Here is a 23557-nt window from a genome sequence, read left to right on the forward strand (position 1 = left end):
CTATAACACATCAGTATCTTCATTCATATTTTCACATTACGCTGATGCATAGCACAGAATTTTGAAGTGTGTTATTTGACATCCTCCGCTCTGAAGACACCTCTGCTCACCTTGAAAGTTTGATACTGAAGGACAAGGCTGGTATGATGAAAAGATGCTTTCAAATTTAGTCATTTTGATCTTTCTACAAGGAACCTTGAAAAATGGGATCATTTTGAAATGCAACATGGTGATGGTTGCAGAAAGAAAGGTGTTTTGACCTTTAAAAAATCTTAAGAGCAGATGAAAAAGATATTTGATCATAACTGAAAAAGTTAGTTTTCCAGAAATGATTTTCTTTCTTCTTTAATAATGCCGTATAATTTCTTCTTTACTATTCTTTGGTAAGCAGCAAATTGTTGTTCAACCCTTTCTCCAAAACAGGCAGGTTAATGTATTGCGATTGTGTTGGTTTTCATTGGACGTATTCTGAATACTTAGATATATATCCTTTATACCTCTTCCATATCACTCTTCAATCAATTTAATCTGGATTGGTAAAGAAAGAATAATTTACAGTTTGCCCTGCTGAGACATTTCCATTATATATCCCCCTATTCTGTTCAATAATAATTCCTTCATTTCATCCTCAATATTGGAAAGAGATTATCTCAGAATTATATTATAGTTGCAATATTTTAGTGGCAACACTTCCTACATTATAATGAACACACTTCATTTTGGCTTCAAGGTGTTCTGAATTTCTGTCCAAAAACATTTTTCTTTTATATGTGTCTCAGATCTTATAATAATCCAAAAGGTTTCCGTAATCAAGCTTCACTCACTTTGCTATTGGAGGATGGATACAAGGCAATAATCTCATCAGGATTTGTTGAAACTTGTATTTAGACTTTTCAGAAGATGGCTTGCTAGTCATCAGACATCTGTGGCCTTAAATGTTGGCACTTATCTTCTCTTTCAAAACAATTGCCCATTAGGACCACATGCTGATATTTTGCACTCTTAGGCAGCCACCATAGATCCATTCCAACAGACTTCTGACCCCATTGCAATCACCTCCAGCTGTAATCTGGCTGAATAGTGATGCAAATGGAGTCCTGGAAGATTAAGAAAATAAGGTGTAGGCTGCCTATTGCAACAGCATTTCCTACATACACAATTGGTATAAAATAAATAAGAGGTCCATACTTAAAGTGTTGTAATATGCTGTTCACGGCTTAAAATTAATTCTCATCAACATCTAGAACACTTAATTAAACACCTAGTACCGATAATCATTTTGAATTAGCATTTTTTTTTTACCTCTCTAATGAAAACATTAAAGCACTTAAGGAATATATTATTCACCCACCTGCCAGACTGTGAATCCTTGGTAACCAGAAGGGTTTAGCACATGGTTACACTACAAAATCAAAAAAACACAACAATAAAAAGCAAAAAAAATTAGAATCTTTCTTTTCAATAACAATAGTCGCATTAATACTGTTAATTTCTAGAATGAACCAGGGTCAACAGAAGAGGAATGGTGGATTCGCCTGCTTGTTCAATGACATTTCCATGTAATCAAATTTGCATAAAATTGGTTGTTGGAGACTGGAGACTTGCAAGAGATCCTTCTTAATGATCATTGACCTGAAAAGACAAATCATTTCCAATGTTAGCTCATCACTGGGCATTTCCAGCATGGCCTGGTTTAATTTTAGATCCAAGAGTACTTCACTGAGTAGGGGCAGGTGAGAAATTGGGAATCTGTTGTGGAAGTAAAGGCTTCTCACAATTCATGAAGAAAATGGCAATAATGACAGCAATACAGGTAGTCTGTGCAGCCAGAATATCTGATGGAATGGCTAATTTCAGTGAAAGACTGAAAAGTCTAAAAGAAAATGCCCATCTACAATGAGGTCATCAATCTGTATTTAGGTTATATTAAAGGGATCTAACCTAGTATCTTCACAATCACAATAATACTTGCAGCTAAAGAATTTTGGTTTATTATTGGATCAGAATCAATAAGAGAATCATCCTGCTACAGGTCATAAAACCAACACTTAATGTGTTGTAATCTTGGCATAATTAATGTATGCTGAGTGACTGGGTACATGTCTGGAGGTGCTTGCACTCCAAGTGAACACATACCTCCTGATAGATAGGCTAATAATGTGTAAATTTTAACTGCATTTAGTATCTTGTAGAGTTCCTGAATTAATAGTTTTGGCTCATGGAGGTAGTTGAAATGTTCCTTCCTAATGCATTGATGAACTGAGTAGAATGGATACTCAGCATCATGACTTGTTTGACTCCTGTGTTCCTAATCTGGCAATAACTCAGTTATAAAATCCAACCCATCCTTGCCTTAATCCCTCTCTCCATGTATAATGTTACCCAATGCTGCCACACTGCCAGATGTCTACATCCTTCAATGTCTTGCAATTGCCTCTTCTAATGTCCCACTTTCAGCATCTTTGCCTTTAGTGCAATACTCTGGATTTCTTTTACCCCCCTCTCTCTCTCTCAAGTTTCAGGATGACTGTAATGTGTAAAAAAAACAAGTAAAAATGTGAGCTTTTGATCACCTTTCCTAATATCTCCATGTGTGGTTTAGTATCATATTTCTTTTTAATTTTTTTAAATTTTTCACACTGAACCATATTGACCAAAATACACATAAACATTTCCCTCTTGAATATACACAGTGTCATTTTCTCCACTTTTCCCCCCTCCCCTCCTTCCCTCCTTCACCCCCCCCCCACCCACTCAACGTTCAACCTATACGATACATTAAACCCATTAAACAATGTCATCACACAATGAAAATAAACAAGAAAATTGTGTCATCTACTTTTACACACTGGGTCAGTTCATTTCGTCGTCTTCTCCTACTGTCATTTTAGGGTATCATATTTCTTCTTGATATTGCTTTTGCAAAATGCCTTATCACAGTTTTACTTTATTGAACCTCTGTATAATTACAAACTGTCATTGGTTAAAAAAAATATTTATTTGCTTTGCAAGACAAGCAGCTAATTAATCTTAATGAGAACAATAGCAGAGAGTGGGGTGGGGGTGGGAATCGTGAATATTTGAAGTGGAACACTCAAGGTCTAATGGTCATAGGTACAAGATTTCAAGAGATTGGCTGGCATGTGACACAACTGCATATGCACATGGATGAATTATTTCTGATTTCTGCATTTAAAACAGCCATAGCAAGCAGACAGATGCTACAATTATATAATCACAGCATTAAGTAGAACAAGACCCTAATGGTGGCAGGCCTAATAATGATTTGTTATTCAATACTTTCAGATGCAGAGCTGCTTCCAGATATGAGTGATGAAATGTTGGAATGGATCCCGCTCTCTCTGGTTGCTACCCTGCATTAATGCAAGCTGTTGCTGTATTTGTGGTCTAAATGTACTTGATGACGAAAGTGGAGATCTATTCCATTCTCAGTAGTTACATCCATTAGCTTCATGAGTACAAAACAATGATAGCTTTAAATTCAAAAACAATCCAAAAATAACCATGATGCTCTCAGTTTATAGAGCATTAATGATGTCCATGTCCACACTGATGCCCTTGAGTCCACACTGATGCCCTTGAGTCCACACTGATGCCCTTGAGTCCACACTATCCCCTTGAGTCCACACTATGCCCTTGAGTCCACACTGATGCCCTTGAGTCCACACTGATGCCCTTGAGTCTACACTGATGCCCTTGAGTCCACACTGATGCCTTTGAGTCCACACTGATGCCCTTGAGCCCACACTGATGCCCTTGAGTCCACACTGATGCCCTTGAGTCCACACTGATGCCCTTGAGTCCACACTGATGTCCTTGAGTCCACACTGATGCCCTTGATCTCCACACTGATGCCCTTGAGTCCACACTGATGCCTTTGATCTCCACACTGATGCCCTTGAGTCCACACTGATGCCTTTGATCTCCACACTGATGCCTTTGATCTCCACACTGATGCCCTTGAGTCCACACCGATGCCCTTGAGTCCACACTATCCCCTTGAGTCCACACTGATGCCCTTGAGTCCACACTGATGCCCTTGAGTCCACACCGATGCCCTTGAGTCCACACTGATGCCCTTGAGTCCACACTGATGCCCTTGAGTCCACACTGATGCCCTTGAGTCCACACTGATGCCCTTGAGTCCACACTGATGCCCTTGAGTCCACAGTCATGCCCTTGAGTCCACACTGATGCCCTTGAGTCCACAGATGCCCTTGAGTCCACACTAATGCCTTTGAGTCCACACTGATGCCCTTGAGTCCACACTGATGCCCTTGAGTCCACACTGATGCCCTTCAGTCCACACTGATGCCTTTGAGTCCACACTGATGCCCTTGATGTCCACAATGATGCCCTTGAGTCCATACTGATGCCCTTGAGTCCACACTGATGCCCTTGAGTCCACACCGATGCCCTTGAGTCCACACCGATGTCCTTGAGTCCACACTGATGCCCTTGAGTCCACACTGATGCCCTTGAGTCCACACGGATGCCCTTGAGTCCACACGGATGCCCTTGAGTCCACACGGATGCCCTTGAGTCCACACGGATGCCCTTGAGTCCACACCGATGCCCTTGAGTCCACACCGATGCCCTTGAGTCCACGCCGATGCCCTTGAGTCCACGCTGATGCCCTTGAGTCCACAGTCATGCCCTTGAGTCCACACTGATGCCCTTGAGTCCACACTGATGCCTTTGAGTCCACACTGATGCTCTTGAGTCCACACTGATGCCCTTGAGTCCATACTGATGCCCTTGAGTCCACACTGATGCCCTTGAGTCCACACTGATGCCCTTGAGTCCACACTGATGCCCTTGAGTCCACACTGATGCCCTTCAGTCCACACTGATGCCCTTGAGTCCACACTGATACCTTTGAGTCCACACCGATGCCCTTGAGTCCACACCAATGCCCTTGAGTCCACACCGATGCCCTTGTCCACACCAATGCCCTTGAGTCCACACTGGTACGGAGCTCAATTTACCACAAGTAACCCCACTTATTACCTGTGAAGTTTTAGTTACAGAGCTGGTGCATCTCTGAAGAGGTTTGTAGTTGATGTACTTTGCTCATGTTGGCTATGGAGTAAATCTTGATCAAATGTTCACTTTCACATGACCAACTTCGTTTATTTTTCATCCCACTGTTAAAGTGCAACCCAACGAAATAGTGTACTCAGTGCTCAGTGCAACATACTGCAATCACACTTACAGGCAAATATGCTCAGTACTTATTTACAAATATTAAAATAAATACATATCATTGTCAAATAAATAGTTGAGTCGTGGAGGGTTTGTATGAACAGTTCGTCAGTCAGTCAGCATTCTCACTGAGAACTTTTACTTTTATATGACCACTCTTTAATATTACATCTGACGCACAGCTCCTTTGACAAATATTGTACTGAACTGCAGCCAAGGTTATGTACTCCAATTCCTGTACTGGTGTTTGAACTCACTTCCAGCTAAATCAGAGATAAAAGTGATGCTGCTTGAAATGAGTGAAATGTACAAGAAAAATTATAGACATGCCTACAATTGATTGAGATAAAAGGTTGATGATGAAATATAGATGGTGCTGTTCCCCTGTTTATTTTCGGTTCAGGCAGCACAAGACCAGTTGAATCAAGCAGGAAGTCACGTTTTACTTTCGCTTTAAGCACCATTTTTTTTGCCTTCACTATGGCAGCATCGAATCAACTTCATTTTGAGGACGAACTTGCCTGCACCATCTGTCTGAAGTTGTTCACAGATCCTGTTACAATTCCCTGTGGTCATACTATCTGCATGAGATGCATAACTAGTTACTGGGATGAAGAAATGAATGTGGAGGCAGGCAGCTGCCCAAAATGCCATGGGAACTCCTCCCTCAAGACTCGGCTTCATAAGAATAGCATTCTCTGTAAAGATGTGAAGGTATCCAAATCTGTGAAGAAAAGTTCTGAAGAATCCTGCTTTAACCCCAATGATCCTGTGTGTGATTTTTGTACTAGCAAAGAGGTGAAAGCTATCAAGTCCTGTCTGGATTGTGTGGCATCATTCTGTGAGACCCACATTAGGACCCATCAAGAAAATGCAGCACTGAAACTTCACAAGCTGGTCAATGCAGCTTGTGTCGAGAATGGCCTATGCAAGAGGCATAAAAGACCACTGGAACTGTTCTGTAGAACTGATAAAACTTTAATTTGTTGTATATGTATTGTCCAAGAGCATGGGAACCACACAGTTGTGACTAAAGAGGAGGAGAGAGAGGAACAGCAGAGTAAACTTAGCAATCAAGGCAAATCATTAGAAAGAGATGCAAAGGTGACTGAAATTGAGATTGAAGACCTAAGAAAGCAAACAGATTCAATTAGAAGTTCTGCAATTACATTGCAAGAAGATATTAATGCCAAATTTAATGAACTGATTCAAGATATTGAAGAAGCAAAACTGCGGATCGTGGAATTTCTAGAGAAGGAGGAACAAGTAGCACTATCCAAAATTCAAGAAACTATTGCCAGAAAAGAAAAGAAGTCTACTGATTTGAGGAAAGAGAAAGTTGTGATGCAAGAGCTTTTAGAAATTGTTGATGATATTAAATTCCTACGGCAATCCAAAGCTTTCAGCAGTAAACCGAGAGAGCCCTCATCCCAGGACAACTGAAAGGTGGACATTCGTTTTCCAGGTTTAGACCAGGTTGTAATTAACCTGAAGGAGCAGCTGGTGAGTAAATGTAATCAACTTGTGGAAAACCTAGGCACTGAAGTGGCAAGTCTGCGGCAGTACTGGCCAAAGGTATTGGAACCACGGTACTGGCCTGAGCTTCGAATGTTCTACCGGCAACTGACATTTGACGCAAAGACAGCTCATAAGTGCCTCTCTCTGACCAAAGGGAACCACAGAGTGACAAACATCTGGCCAGATGAAGTCTATTGTGTTGATCACACAGAACGGTTTGACCATTGCTGGCAATTGCTGTGTGCAGAGAAACTAGACAATGGTGTCCATTACTGGGAGGTGGGAATAAGTGAAGGCTGCTGCCTGGGTGTGGCGTATAAAAATCTAATGAGAAAAGGAACGAGCAATTCATGCTTCATTGGGAGGAATAACCACTCTTGGGGTATACAGATGTTCAACAGTCATTGCTCAGCATGGCATAATAATGTAGAAGTTAAAACAAAACCAGAAAAATATGAACAAATTGGTGTGTATCTAAACTATCCAAATGGAATTCTTGCCTTCTATGTCATGGCTATGACATTAATATATAGATTCCAGGCTGTATTTACTGAGCCACTGTACCCAGGCTTTCGACTTGTAAAAAGCCAATCAGTTTGTTATATTCATGATTAAGTTGAATATTGTACTATTTACTAAGGTCAGTGTCCTGAAAAGGATATCGAAGACCAAAACAGAATAGTCACCATGAAAATGGATACAGGGAAAAAATTGTCATGAATTGATTTTTAATGCCTCAATTTATGTATTTGCAAATATCTTGAAATGTATCAAAACTCTCCAAAAAATGTAAACCATTTGTAGAAATTAATTAAATATTTTCTATGAAAGGAAGCCAGATTACTTTACCATGGTGTCTGCCAAAGGCTGATTCTGTGCTGCAGCAGATGTTAGCTAGATACAATATGAATTTTAAGAGCTCCTCCCTTTGAAAATATTGGAGCAAATTTGTACATTGGTAGAAAGTATGGATTAAGATTGTCAGATGTGATTAAACTAGATGCATCAATCTTGAAACAGGCCCACTTCAAATTTACCCTGCAAACTCGTGACCAGTCAGCACCAACTCTACTGCCTCTGCCATTAGCAATAATCCGCGAGTACCGTTTAGTGCATATAGTCAACACAAGGTGAGGCTGCTTCCTCCAAAAGATGCCATTCATCAATTTTTCAAATCAACCTGCTTGCAAACTAGTGGGAGATACTTTAGAATCCGGTGGAGTGTTCCATTGAGACAGGCTGGATGGGGAATCTTGACCAATGAGGTAGAGCAAAGGGGGCACATCTTAACCTGGAATCTGTACTGACAAACACCAGCAGCAAAGGGAGGAGGTGCATCTGACCTTTTATTCTGCCCAGGGATCACCATCGAGTCCAATGGCATTCTTAACACCAAGGAGATGAGGGCCTATATGCTCTGCTTGACGAGCTCCTCAGATGCTAAGTACAATCTTCTAGAGGAACTCAACGGTTCAAACAGCATCAGGAAGAGAAAAAGAGTTGCCAGCACCTTGAGCCAAAAGCCTGTATTGAGACTGGCCTCTATAAATCAGTCGTGGTTTGAATTGTTGATTATTCTTTTACTCCCATTGAAGGTGCTTGATCTCTTGAGTTCCTCCATCGTACCCCTTCAGTCATATGACTTTGGACCGGGCTTTTAGAGCAATCCATTCTTTTGAATGGGGTAACTGGTCTTCATTTAAAAGGAAACATTAGATAATATTTTTTATTATATTTACTTGCTTCAGTGTATATAGAATTTTATTTTTTTTAAATCATTGTGTAGGAGATTCATGTTTTAAATAAATGTATCAATTAGTTTAAAAAATGTTTGATCTTCTTCCTTGCTTTTCATATGTCGTTTGCACATGTCCCTGACCATCAGGACTGCCAGAAAGCTGTGACTAGTCGTGTGCCTCAGGAATCGGTGCTGGGACTATTGTTGTTGGCTGTCCATATAAAGGCTAGAGTTGTGAAACCATCAGGCTTTTATTAACTAAAGACTGGAACAGCCACCAACCTCATTGACTGATCGAAGCAAAGAGAAAGGGGAACATGCAGGGGGCTATGGGTAGGATTGGTCTCGGGAGGCGGGTCCAGCTGGCAGCAGCCAATCATGACTTAACAGTGGTTTACCACATTCACCCCTCCTTTTTAAGAAGAGTCCTGTAGGGTGAGGAAAAAAGAGAGGGTGAAACAACTGTACATATATATAATTTATAGGTCTCCTCTGCCGCAGCGAGTGACATGGCAATGGTTGGGGCACTGCTGTACCATCCTGAGCAGCTTGTGAGGTGGATCTGTTAACCGTTTGTCGAGGGGTGGGAACAGGTGGGGTGGTGGGGGAGTGTGAAGCTGCTACATCATTGGTGACCACAGTAACCAGGGGTAGGGGGTGGTCAGCTGTAGGTTCTGGGACCTGTAAGGTTGAAGTGGGAGGGAGTGTGTAGAAAGTCAGTGGTGGGTGGGGAGGCCCCTGATGGAGCAAGGTCCCGGATCAAGACAGTGTCTTCGTGCCCATCAGGGATGGCAATGTAGGCATACTGGGGGTTTGTGTGGAGAAGATGGACCATCTCGACCAGCAGGTCAGTCTCAGATTACCTGGCATGTTTCTGGAGCAGGACTGGTCCTGGGGAGGTCAGCCAGGCGGGCGGCGTAGTTCCTGACACAGACTTCCTAGGGAAAACAAACATCTGTTCATGAGGAGTGTTGTTGGTGGCCAAATATAGAAGTGACTGGAAGGCGTGGAGTGCGTCCACGAGGACTTCTTGCCAGTGGGAGACAACACCGTGACTTCAGAGCCAGGAGGATGGTCTTCCATACTGTGGTTTTCTCCCTTTCCACTTGCCCATTACCCTCAAGATTGTAGCTGGTGGTCCTGCTCATGGCAATGGCCCTGGCCAGCAGGTACCTGCTGCAGCTCATCACTCATGAATGACACTCATCACTGTTGATGAAACCAAGGAATGCAAGGAGCGTGAAGATATTCTGGAGGGCCTTGATAACTGTGGCCGTGATCATGCCTGGGCAAGGTATGGTGAAGGGGAAACGGGAGTATTTGTCGATGACTGTAAGGAAGTAGACATTCTGGTTGGAGGAGGGGAGGGGCCCTTGAAATCAATGCTGAGGCACTTGAACGGGCAGGTAACCTTGATCAGGTGTGGTTTGTCCGGCTGGTAGAATTGAGGTTTGTATTCGGCGCAGATCTGACAGTTTTTAGTCATTGCTTGGACTTCCTCAATGGAGTATGATAGATTCCGAGGTTTGATAAAATGGAAAAACCGAGTGACTCCGGGGTGGCAAAGGTCATTGTGGACAGTCTGCAGTCTGTCCATTTGAACACTTGCACAGGTTCCCTGGGATAGAGTGTCCGGGGGCTCATTAAGTTTCTGGACCAGTAGAGAATGTCGTAGTTGTAAGTGGACAGTGCGATTCTCCTCCTGCGGATCTTATCATTCTTGATTTTGCCTCTTTGCTTATTATTAAACATGAATGCTACTGTTCGCTGATCTGTGAGGAGGGTGAACCATTTCCCAGTAAGATAGTGCTTCCAGTCACCTACTGCCTTCACGATGGCCTGGGCCTCCTTCTTGATGGAGGAGTGGTGAATTTCAGGGCCTTGGAGAGTCCCTGAGAAGAAAGCGATGGGTCTGCCTGCTTTAATGAGCACCCTGCCAACCGCATGGTACCGTCTACTCCTGGTGGCCACCGGCTTGCAATCAGGGTGAGGTTGGTGAACAGTGGAGGGGGGGTCAACCTTGAGAGTTGAAAAATCACACGTCTGTGAACTGTTCATTGCAGACAGTAAGGGGGGTAGGGGCCCATCGAATCGCAGAGTAACTTTCTGAAGTTGGCACTGAAAATCCAGTCCCAGTAGCAAGGGGGAACAGAGATGTGGCATGATGAGTGGTCTGAAGCATTTGTACACTATGCCTCCAATAGTTAGGGCCACTGCTCAGGACCCCAGGGTGGCCTGCTGTGTATGATTTGAGTGCAAGTGATATCCTGTGTTTGGCATTTAGCAGGCCGTACTTTCTGAACTCCCTCTATCGAATAAACAGTTGATATCATGCTCATGTACCTGGATGTCCATTATGGACCTGGCAAGTTTGTGTGGGGCCTTCTGGATCAGGGTGATGAAGGCCAGTATGGATGGGTGCTCATGCACCTGAGATGGCTACCCTCAGCCCCAAGATGACTGCCCTTGGTTCCGACATGGCCGGCCTCAACCCCTTGTAGTATTGAATGCCTGGGAAGATGCCGCTTGGCAGTCCAAAATGGTGATCTGTATGATTTGCACATTGTGTCGCTGGAATGCAGGGAAGATGGCACCAATCACACTGCCTGGAGTGGTGATTGACTGCATGCGGCACTGCTAGATTTCATAAATGATTTGGACTGGCAAACTTTGGTGTAATTCCCCTTTTACTGGCACCTGGAGCACACTGTATCCTTGGCAGAGCAGCATTTCCTTGGGTGTTTTCCCTGCCCACAAAAGTAGCATTTAGAGAGATCTCCCGCAACGGCCGCTGAGGTCAGATCACTAAAGTAGTGAGACAGTAGGGGACCAGTCACTCATGGTGTGGGACAATGCCACGAACCAGGATAGCGGCGCCCGCAGCGACCAAGCAGTCGAGTAATCATCTGAGTTCTGGAGGGCCACCTCTAGAGTCTCTGTAAGTTCAACTGCCCTTTGAAGATTGAGAAAACTGATAAAGACTCACTGAAGAGGTACTAGGTATCAGAGCTGGCATGCGAAATGGAGCCAAAGGTGCTGAAGGGTTCCTATTCGTGTTATAGGTTCGGATCTTGAGCTCAGGTTGCTGATGGTTTGTTCTGGATTCTGTGGAGGCTGCAGGTGCACTGGAGGTGAATCCATGGACACTGGGTGACTCTGGGGGAACTCTGTTGATGTCGTTGGCAAATCTGTCTCTTTCACAGCGGACAAAAGGCAATTTTGAGTAATATGACCCTGTTTTTATTACATGACAATAAATTGAATTTTGAATCTCGAATGTTGGCCTTCAAGACCAGAGTGATTGGGTTTCGGAGAAGGGAGATTATGCAACTATACAGGATACTTGTGAGGCCACATTTGGAGAACTGCGTGAAGTTCTGGTTTCTGTACATGAGGAAGGATGTACTGGCCTTGGAAGCAGTGCAGAGGAGGTTCACTAGATTGATTCCAGAGATGAGGAGAGAGATTGAGACTGGTTCTATACTCGTTGGAATATGGAAGAACGAGGAGGAGATCTTATAGAAATGTATACAATTATAAAAGGAATAAATGAGATTGAGGTAGGTATGTTTTATTCCACTGGTAGGTGAGAACTCAGGGCGTAGCCTCAAGATTCAGGGTAGTTGATTTCAAACAGAGATGAGGAAGAACTGGTTTTCCCAGAGAGTGATGAATCTATGAAGTTCTCTGCCCATATAAGCAGTGGAGGCTGCCTTAGTAAATATATTTCAGACAAGTTTAGATGGAGTTTTGCATTGTAGGGGAATTGGGGGATATGGGGGAAAAGACAGATAGCCAGAGATGAGCCAATCATCAGATCAGCCGTGATCTATTGAATGGCGGTGCAGGTTTGATGGGCCAAATGACCTTCTCTTGCTCCTATTTCTTATGTTGTTACATCCTTATGTAAAACTCACTATCGTCTGCTCTTGTTGTCACTAACCCTCAAGCCTATAACAGATTCCCACCCTCAAGCCTATAACAGATTCCCACCCGCAGCTTGGTTTAGCAATCTTTACTTTTAATTGGGACTTCTATTCCCCTTTCCTCTCATTGTCAGCACACTTTTCCACTCTATTCCTCTCTTCCACTCTATTCCTCTCTTCTACTCTATTCCTCTCTTCCACTCTATTCCTGGCTCGTCCCACCATCCAAACTTACCTTTTTTGCCCTCATCTTTTCCTTCACTCTATTTCCTTACATTTCTTGTTTCTTTTCACTTTCTTTTCCTCCCCTTTTATTCCTCAGGGTGTCAGCTTTCCATGAGTATTTATTTAATGAAACATCTTGGGAGAAGCCCATTTCAACCATTGAAACCAGTGCCACCCAATTAACCAACCAACCAACCCCATATGATCTGGAGAGTGAGAGGAAACCAGAGCACCCAGGAAAAGCCCATGTAGGTGACAGGGAGAATGAATAACTCCTTACCAACAGCAATGGGTTCAAATCCAGGTTGCTGAGGCTGTAATAGCATTGCACTAATCAGAATCACACCTGTCCCATCTTTTTCTTTTCCATCTTGCTGTCTTCATTTACCACAAAGCTGGAGGGAAAAGTTGGATGAGTAAAACAAGGGTGTTAAGGTGAAGAAGGAATGGCTTGGAAAGGAGTCATGTACATGGAACCCATTGGGTGATATCCTGGGAACTGATGTCCTGTGGAGCAGCACAGGGGACTAGTGAACTAAATCCAATACATATACATAAGTGTTCTTCCCTTAGAACTTCTCTGAATGCGATTATCCACCGTGGAGAACTTAAGACTACTTGAAACTAAGAGCACAAGAAAATGCATCATGGCACAGTTAGTGTAGCGTTTATCACAATGCCAGCAACCTTGGTTCAAACCTGGCACCGTCCTTCAGGAGCTTCTATATTCTCCCCATGTCTGCATGGGTTTTCTCCAAGTGCTCCTGCTTCCTTTCACCCTTCAAAATGTATGTCTAAATTTTAAAATTACAAATAATAGTAACAAAGGAACTTTCACTCCACGAGGAGCATCTGATTTAAACTTATCCCCAGAGTTAGGCCTACCAAAGTCAAGAAGATTGCACGTAATAATGATTTCATACCAGAACCTACTGGTAATTCTTTTTGCAACAATCTCTAATTAACTAACTAAACCTTCCTGCCATTTGTAATTATAATTAGTGTGTTGTGCTAAGAATAGATTTAAAAAAATTAAATACTACAACTTTAAAATTCTTTAAACTTTGAGGACACTTAATTTTAATGTCATGAAGATATATGAGCACATCAGGATTAATCTTGTTCTGTGTAAAAGACTACTGGAGAGAACTGAATAGGATTGGAGCTCTATCAACAGAATCAAGAAAACTAACAGTCTGCATGTATCAACAAATGAAAGGAATATAATAAATGCCCTCATCACGGTAATACTCTGCCTGTCTGCCTTTATGCTTTGCTGTGAGATGTTACAGAAGGTTGAATGAATATACTTGAAAATAGCTCAATTTGTATCTCATGAGATGTATTGCTAAGTAAAGACTTCACCTTTCCTCCACATATAATGAAATATTAATTGTCATGTCAAAATAGAAATCAAGTATCACCGGATCAAGAACTCTCTCAATGATTAACTACAGTCGAACTTTTTAACCTTCTATTCATGAAGAGACTTGATAATAATAAGGGTTCATTGTCACGATGAAGGAAAAAATATTAAAATTAAATTTAAAATGTTCATTCATTAAAAATCCATTTAAAATTACAAATTAATTAAGGTTGGGGTTGATTACGGAGTCAGAAGAATATTCATGGATTTCTAGAAGCAATTAAATACAATATATGAAAGACCAATTCAATATTTACAACTAAACTGCACAAAATTGATATTTCTCATCTTATTAATTGGAGACAGATATGCCAAATCTCCATAATAAAATATTTTCAGGTTGTTTGAAAATATTAAATCATTATTCAAACAACCTCTTCCTTGTTTCAGGCAAAAAGTATTTCACCAAGAAATACATTCCATAAATGACATAACTATAACAACTTTTGCCTCTTTCTTTCTATGCAAGAGGTGCTGGGCACTACTAACGGTGTCTCTTTCTCTGCCTAATGACAGGCAAAAGTTAAATACTTTTTTTGATGTATAATTACTTGACAATAAATGAACCTTGGGTCCTCTCTAAATCTAAATCTTGTAGATTGACAGATACTCATAAGCCTGTCTGCCTTTATGCTTTGCTGTGAGATGTTACAGAAGGTTGAATGAATATACTTGAAAATAGCTCAATTTGTATCTCATGAGATGTATTGCTAAGTAAATTGATTGGAAGCCATGAAATTGGGCTCACAAAAAATAGATGCTTGGCTTGTTTCATATTAAACTTTAAGAGGTGTGGGGAGTTTGGCTTGAATCATGTGGCCATGATACGAAAGATGGACTCATTTAAACATTAAAGTATTATTTGTAAGTTTTGTCCTTCCATTTCTGTCCTATGGTCAAGATTTACTTGGAACAAGGACATAGGATTCCTCAGTTCTTAATGTTTTGGAAGGAGAATAGGTAGACTCTTAAAGATTTTGTTTGAAAGTGGTGATGGTTGTTCCTTTTGTAAACCAGGGTCTGATAAGACAAAGCCCTAGTAACGATGCTGCGGAGAATAAAGAAAATCATGACCCAAATACCAGAAGAACAAAATAACAGAAAACGGGATCAAAAGTAATCTTAATATTGTTGAATTACTAGTTTTATACTTTCAAGCCTTAATGGATTTCTTGGCACTGAGTGGCCAGAGATGTACTGACGATATTCCATTGAAGTGGTGTATATCTGGAATATAGGTAGATAATAGAACAATTCTCCATTCATCATTAACTATGGTAATAAGGCTCCTGCTTATTTTAGGTAATAATAAGATCTGTTCGTTTAGTTAAAAGGGTAAAGGATCAGAATGAGATTTCTGCTCCCATATACCTTCCCAAGTAACAATTTAATCCCATGAGCTCACATGGAAACATCAATTGCTCAGTCAGCCACAAATAAATGGGGAGCACATTTGTAGACTCGGTTTCAGACACTGAATTAATATTTCCCAGTTACTGTCGATTAATTCCCATTATTGCACAGCCATTGAAAGGAAAACATTGCTAGATAAGGAAGTCATGAAAACTTGTTAGTGTTATTCCCAGTTTCAGACCAATAAAAAAATAAATTCCTTTTTTTCAGCTGTTAAAAGACATTTTGCAACCAAATAATGGCATATGCAACTGTCTGTGCTTATCAATGAATATTTTATTCCCATCGTGGGATGATAAACAAATGGACAGTCTATTGTATGATGATGGTCTTCTGTTTTATTCCAAAATACTTTAAACCGTGAAGGACTATGATTTTTCCTGGTATGTGTTGGATTCCAGATCACAAAGCTGCAAATTGAATCTTCCTTGCAATTGTTTGCATCTTTTGTGGAGAATGTCAGCAACCATTGTTCATGCATTTGGTCATCTCTCTTCAGGAAACTAAAATTCATTGAAGAGTGCCATTTCCTTCACAAGGATCCAACCACCTGCTAGGAAACAGGGTCATTGTGAGTTGATCACAGAGGAAATAAATTGTACAATTAAAAGTATCAGGCAGTCAAAACATAAACATACAAAATGCTGTTCTGCAGTCACACCACTGGAATGTTTTAACCTCCTGTTGGAAGGTAACAAACATACTGTTCGAACTGTGAATCTCATTAAAAAGCAATTCAATTCAGTACACCCCATTACCCTGAATATGGCTTACATATGGTGAACTCCTTCATCTGGTGCTGCAAAGCAATTTGTACCTATAACGATTCAAAAAGCTTTGCAGTCAATCCATAGATTTGTGATGGAAGACATTATCAAAGCAAGGCTGTATTTCAAAAAAATGAATATTACCCCCACACAAATAAATACTGATTTTCATTTTCTCTTCGTCATGATGTGATCTTGCTCAGTAAATCCCTTTTAAAAGTTCATATTGCAGACAGGCGAATATCATGTGGCACCTGGTGATGGTGCATGGAGAACGGGTGGCATCTGACTATGCAATGCAGTACTGTGTTATTCACCAGCTCCCGGTACGACCAGAGAAATAAATGGAAGAAAATGTCAGGAGTTCAGGGGATGGGCAATATTTTCATAGCAGGTTAATGTTCAGAATCAGAATCGGAATTTATTGTCACGAACATGTCACGAGATTTGTTGTTTTGCAGTAGCTTTATAGTGTTTGAAAGTAAATAAATAGTGCGAGAAAATAGGTGTAAGTGAGGTAGTGTCTGTGGCTCATTGTCCATTCAGAAATCTGATGGCATGTAGTGACCAAAGATGCATCTCTCCTCCGGTTATTACTGGTGGTAATCCAGAGTCCCATATGATTTACATATATGATACTGCCTTACTCCACTCTGCAGATACTCATTGGATGCATTGATCCTGAAATCCTAATGCAGATCGTCAAGGAAAATACTGTTATATTCTGCTGATATTTTTGCTTTAATATTCTTTCATTTACTTTTTATGATAATAGAAGATAAAGCCAACAATTTAATCTATCAAAGAGAGGCACTTATTGTAGTATTTATGCTAAGAAGCTCTTCTCACTGCAGCCACAGAGACTGAGAGGTTATCAAGCAGGCTCTATTCGGTTCTATACTGTATCAATAACACAGACAACATTTAGTCACGTGCCACAATTCTTAATATGGAAGCAAGCAAAATTAGAAATATATCCCTTCTGAAATTAGCTCAGCAATGGATTATGAATATGGAGAATGCATAAAATTTAGAGAGCCCAAGACATGGATTTCAATATAGTAAACTGAAAAGAAGTCACATCTATCCTTACATTACAGATGATGGGACTGGTAAGTACTCGTTTAATAAGATCATCTCTCTTTTGATAAACAAAAGAGAAAAAAGAAGAAATTTCCTATTAACTGTCCAGATTGTATGTTAGCATAATGTCCTATGGATTCTTCAGCCAATGCACTCCCATTTCAGTTCTAGGCTTTTGCCTAATATTGAAGTGTTCATCAAATGTACTATAAGGAGAAACACAGAAATGCTGGAGGATCTCAGCAGGTCTTGCAGTGTCCCTAGGAGGAATAAAACTGAGGTTTTGGCCCTGAGCCTTGTATCCTCATCCCTTGAAGAAGAGCTCAGGTTCAAAATGTCGGTTATAAACCTTTACCTCCTATGGACGCTGAGTTCCTCCACCATTTCCGTGTTTCTACTAGAATCACCATGTCTGCAGACTTTCATGTTTCCTGCTGCGACATTTGTCATGTTTCATTAGTACTTTAAAGTCTTATATATGGTTATCAAGTTCTTTAGCATCATCTAGGGGTTAGGTTAGGCAGAGGTGGGCTTCATCCTGGCTAAGTCTCTAATTCTTGAATGTGACAGATTTTAGTACCTCATGTTTCTGCTTTCTTTTAGTCATTTTAATTGTTTCATAACATAACATAACATAACAATTACAGCACGGAAACAGGCCATTAGGCCCTTCTAGTCCGCACCGAACCAAACACCCCTTTCTAGTCCCACCTCCCTGCACAATGCCCATAACCCTCCATCTTCTTCTCATCCATAGACCTGTCCAACCTTTTCTTAAATAATACAATTGACTCCGCCGCCACTATTTCTCCCGGAAGATCATTCCACACGGCTACCACTCTCTGAGTCAAGAAGTTCCCCCTCATGTTACCTCTAAACCTCTGCCCCTTAATTCTTAACTCATGTCCTCTTGTTTTAATCTTTCCTCCTCTTAACGGAAATAGTCTATCCACATCCACTCTGTCTATCCCTTTCATAATCTTAAATACTTCTATCAAATCCCCTCTCAACCTTCTACGCTCCAAAGAATAAAGACCTAATCTGTCCAATCTCTCCCTATACTCTAGATGCTTAAACCCAGGTAACCTTCTGGTAAACCTTCTCCTGCATTTGTTGAATGAATGAAATCAGCACCATCCAATCTAACAGGTTGATGTGATACCTCCCTGATTCTACCATGGAGCGCTTACCAGTCCCATCTGTAAGGATAGATGTGGCATCTTTTTTGATCTTCTGTAATGACATCCATGTCATGGGCTCTCTAGATTTTTGGATTCCCCATATTCATAATCCATGACTAAGCTAATTTCAGTAAATAATAATTATATCTCGATGCTAATTTTCAGTTTCTTCCCAAATCCTGGTTGTGTGTGAATAATCAATACCAGTCAGCTGTTATGGTAATGTTGCATATGTAAATCTGCTACATTCTCTATCCAATTATTAGAGGCCTCTATTTTATGCTACAATTGTCAGCCTTTGTGACCAATGAGCTAGGACCACATATTTATTTTCATCTTGCTTTATTTATCCATGATAACCAGCTCCACAAGAGTGTAAACTCCACTGCTTCCATTATTTACACAGGTTACCAACCTGGAAATCCAACAGCTTGATGGAGTGTTGACTCTATCATTTCCCGCTTGAATCAGACATCTTATTGTCTCTCTCGGTGCATGTGTATATGCAGTTTCATTAGGGAGAGATCATGCTTGGGAATTTGTATTCAGATACAAGTTCAAGTTCATGTTTCTCATCATCTGTACAAATACAATACACTGCTAAACAACTGATGATTTGTGGAGTAGACCGATGGGCTGAATAGCCTATTTCTGTTCCTTTATCTTGTGTGTGTGATCTGCTCATACAAACCATCCACAACTCGAGTATTTATTTACCAATACTATTTAAAATGTCTTTGATTGTCACCATCCACAACTCGAGTATTTATTTACCAATAATATTTAAAATGTCTTTGATTGTCTGAAATATTTAAAATCACTTACAGCTTTGATAGCTTTTCCTGCTGCGACATTTGTCAGGGGCGCCAGGTCTGGTCTACCTGCACTCTTTACCATTCTTTACAGTATACATTCACATCACACATTTGAACCAAGGCGCATCAGGCAGAAAGGTATGCAGAACTGACAGACATTTAGAAGTGGCAGTAGTCTTGTAAGACAGGTAGCAATCCCATGGCCACTTTTACTAATGTCCTGAGGAAGTAGTTTTAGGCATTTCCATGTGCTGCTGGCAATTGCCTCGCAAGAAGTTGTAAAGAAATTGTGATGACGATCTAAGGAGAAAAACATACAAGTCAGTAGATATAACATGCTGCAGCCATAGAGCAGCTGTGATCGAATGGCTGGGGCATGAGCAGCTGAAGGGTTCTCACCTGCATGAGATTAGGATTCTGCTTTGTTATAGCTTCAGTTATCCAAGTAAGTGTTACATTTTCAATCACATCCTGCAGAATTTCTGATTCATCCCTACAGAAGAAGTTAAGTATTGTGGTGTCAGGGGACCAGCTAGTACATAAGCCTTTGTACTCTGATTGATGGCAATGTAAATAAAACTGGTCCATTCTCGCTTTTTATCAATGGGCTGCCAATAACTGAGGGTTCAGGGTTTGTTCCATTATTGACAGTTCTCTCATAGTTTATTCGGTAAAAGTGAAATAACTGTATTTTACTTCCTTTTAATTTAGCAAACCATTTAATATCAATAAAAATGTGAATGCAGATAACTTAAGATATTATTTATTTACAAACCTTTTTTAGTTTTCAATAGAAAATTTCTTATTGCTCTCCTTTTATTCCCCAAAATGTCAAGCTACAGAGAAGTCATTAGTTCTTGTTGGATGCCTGGTTAAGATGATTTTCCATCTCAATATCCTCAGTTATTTGTCTTATTTTGCTGCATTCCCTGATTCTGGCTTTTAAAGCAGCTACAAAGCAATGTGATTCAATTCGGAGAAATTTAAATCCCATGTTTCCTCTGCCTGAAGAATCAATGTGCATTCACTGGGCTGGCAATCAGTTACCAAGGAGTTGAATGGGATGGGGATTCAATCAAATCTAAATTCTGAAAGGTTGCAAACTACCTGAGATCAATTTAATCTGACCTGAATCGGATACCTCATAATATAGAAAGCCTCAGTAATGAAAATCTTATGACAGTATAGTAACTTGTACGACTCAGATGATTTGTAGGAAAGTATAAAGCAATGTTTTTGTGTTTAAATATAATTTATAGTGATTTAATTGTGGTATTTGAAGCAAAAATATCAGAAAAGATCTTCAATTACGTAATGATGGTTTTATTGGTGTGTTACATGATTAGAAATTGATTTATTCAAGATGAACTGTCTAATGACCATTTTAGATTAATTTTGTATCACTACGAAAATTCCTTCAGCAAATTCCTGCAGTGATCCATCCTTGTGTATCAAACATGAATTCTGTATTCGATTTGCATGGGATGACATCATTCCCTGTCCATTTGTTTGTGAAGCATCTCTGGGGAAATTAAACTTGGATCGACAAGTGTTAAGATCACCTGGCACTATTCATCTTGAACAGCACAGCACTATATTGCAAATACTTCAGGGAAGTTACATATTGATTTTAATTCTTCAGAGAATCCTCCCCAGCACTTGGCACGATATCTGCTGCCCATCATTGATCTTGGTCCCAGTCTCATGAGGCCCAACTCCAACCCTCCAATCCCTAGATATTCCAAATTCCCAATTAACAGGTGCATCAAATTTCAGTCCTTCTCTTTCCCCAATGTTCAAGGCTTTTGACCCAGTTCACTCTAATTCATAACTCCTTTAGTCCCTTGAATCCCAGCTTTTTAATATTATGATCAAGTCTGAGACCATTTACTCTTCCACTTACCCAATGTCCTTCTTTAGTCAATGCTCTCTCCCCTGAGACCCATCTAGTCAAAGCTCAGACCAGGTCTTGATCCCAGGCAGTACATTTTACTCTCATATAACTCTCATGGAAGCAGCTCATTGAGTTTGCAGTGAGCATTAAGCTTTCATTTATATTGATGCTACACTAATCTATTCTCCTCGTATGCCAATCAACTCTTCCGAGACTCTCTTGCCCATATTGACACACGAGGGACAAACTACCTGTGGCCATATAACCGACCAACTGTATTCTTGGGGATGTTGGAAGAAATAGAGGCACTTTGAGGAAACCCACAGAATCACGAGGTGAAAATGGAAACTCCACATAGAAAGCACTGGAGATTGAATATAGGACACTGGAGCTGTGAGGCAGCTGATCTTTGAGTTATGCCACTCTGTTGTCTCTGTTGCAAAGTCTAATCCCCTTTTTGTAACACCAGAGTTTCTTGGCCAAAATTCTCGGCAAAGCCAAAGTTCAGATTTATTGTCAGAGTACATACATGACATCACATACAGCTCTGAGGTTCTTTACCTGTGGGCGAGGCAGAATTTCTACTTATTGTTTGTAGAAAAAACTGTACTCAAGGAAAGGCATGTACAAAAGAGAGAAATGTAAGCAAAGAAAGAAAATTGACCGTGCCATACAAAAAGTAAATATTCACTAATAAATAATGTGCACAGTAAGAGCCCTTAAATGAGTCTCTGATTGAGTTCTTGTTGAGGTGGAGGGGGAGCATCTGTTCCTGAGTCTTGTGGCACCTTTTCCTCTTTCCTGATGGCAGCAGCGAGAACAGAGCATGTCCTGTGGGGTGTGGATCCTTGATAATTGCTTCTGCTCCCTGATGGCAGTGTTCAATGCAGATTTTCTCGATGATGAGGTGAGTTTTGCCTGTGATGTGCTGGGCTGCCCATGACCTTTTGTAGAGGTTTCGACTCAGAGGAGTGGTGCCCTTATACCAGGTCGTGATGCAGTCGATCAGCACCCTTTCCACTACATATACCTGTAGAAGTTTGCCAAGGTTTTCAATGTCGGACTAAACCTCTGCAAACTATTGTGAAAGTAGAGGCACTGACGTGCTTTCTTCAGCACAGCATTTGCATGTTGGGTCCAGGAAAAGATCCTCTGAGATAGTAACTCTCAGGAATTTAAATTTGCTCACCCTCTTCGATTCTGATTCACCAATGATCACTGGTTTTCCCTTCGTAAAGTCTACAATCAGCTCCTTGGTTTCAATGGCATCGAGTGCGAGGTTGTTGATGCCCTGTTCGATCAAATTATCAATCACCCTCCCGTATGCTGACTCATTCCCCCCCCTTTTTATAAAAGGTCATACTGAGCCACACGGTCATGGGTGTATTGAACAGTGAAAACAGCAAGGGTTAAGAATGCAGCCTTGTGGCACTCCTGTACTGATGGATGCTGATAGTTTGTCTTTAACTTTTGACTGTAAACTTTGTGTCACATTTCTATTTCAATTGCTGTTCCATAGTTAGAGGCTTTACTTCTGCTACTAAATTAATTAATAAGCTTCCATCTTGAAAGGGCCAAGAAAACTTTGAGGTTCTTTTGCTTTTGAATAACCAGTCAACTCAAAATTCTATTAAATTCTATTCTCCTCAAGCTGTTTCAGTGAATCTTTATTGATCTTTTATCCTTTGATTCCTTTAAGTTACTTTTTTAATCTCATCTACAAAACATGGCCATCGTTCATCATTCCCCAGGTACCTTCAAGCCTGTATTCTGAGCTGCAAGATTTGATTTCCAAGTTCTGCACCCGCCCCCACGTTCATAACCACTAACACCCCAAGGAGTTACATTTTTAAATTTAAACATATACCATGGTAACAGGCCATTTCAGCCTACAAGTCCATGCTGGCCAATTTACACCCCATCAACCTACACCCCGATACGTTTCGAACAGTGGGAGGAAACTGGAGCCTCCCAGAGAAAACCCATGAAGACATGGGATGAACATACAAACTCCTTACAGACAGCACGGGATTTGAACCCTGGTCCAGTCCTGATCGCTGGCACCATAAAGGCGTTGTGCTAACCACTATGCCAACCATGGAATGACCTTGCATTCTGATATGCACAAAGGGCTTTATTCCATCAGAGAAGCACAAATGTTACAGGTGCTCGAATCTTGGAAGACAGAGAATTGCTGGAGGAGCTAAGCAGGTCCAACACTACCCATGGGTAGAAATGGTCAGTCAGTGTTTTGAATCTGAATCCTTTCTCAAGATAGAAGAGGTAAAATTACATACATAAAGGGGAAAATGGGCTGGAGAGAGGCTGAGAAATAATACGGTATA

The 23557-nt window shown here is 40.9% G+C and overlaps 1 protein-coding gene and 1 long non-coding RNA gene across 3 annotated transcripts; one reads left to right on the forward strand and one right to left on the reverse strand.

Moving 5' to 3' along the window:
- The first annotated feature begins 5692 nt into the window (after window positions 1-5692).
- LOC138744044 (tripartite motif-containing protein 29-like) lies at window positions 5693-8572 on the forward strand. Its single transcript, XM_069899547.1, has one exon. It carries the CDS (start codon window positions 5707-5709, stop codon window positions 6667-6669), a length of 963 nt encoding a protein of 320 aa, XP_069755648.1. The 5' UTR covers window positions 5693-5706; the 3' UTR covers window positions 6670-8572.
- A 7193-nt stretch (window positions 8573-15765) lies between these two features.
- Window positions 15766-23299, reverse strand: LOC138744045 (uncharacterized). 2 transcript variants are annotated; one of them, XR_011345229.1, is made up of 4 exons: window positions 23231-23296; window positions 19718-19811; window positions 19329-19618; window positions 15766-16022 (listed from the first exon to the last, which is right to left on the reverse strand). It is a non-coding gene; the product is annotated as an uncharacterized lncRNA (long non-coding RNA). The 2 variants fall into 2 exon arrangements; XR_011345230.1 differs by lacking the exon at window positions 19718-19811 and having other exon boundaries at window positions 23231-23299.
- Between the last annotated feature and the right edge of the window lie 258 nt (window positions 23300-23557).

Source organism: Narcine bancroftii, chromosome 10, assembly GCF_036971445.1.
Source record: "Narcine bancroftii isolate sNarBan1 chromosome 10, sNarBan1.hap1, whole genome shotgun sequence".
NCBI lineage: Eukaryota > Metazoa > Chordata > Chondrichthyes > Torpediniformes > Narcinidae > Narcine > Narcine bancroftii.

Coding starts and splice junctions, on each gene's coding strand:
- LOC138744044 (XM_069899547.1), top strand. CDS start 5,707: ATGGCAGCATCGAATCAACTTCATTTTGAGGACGAACTTGCCTGCACC.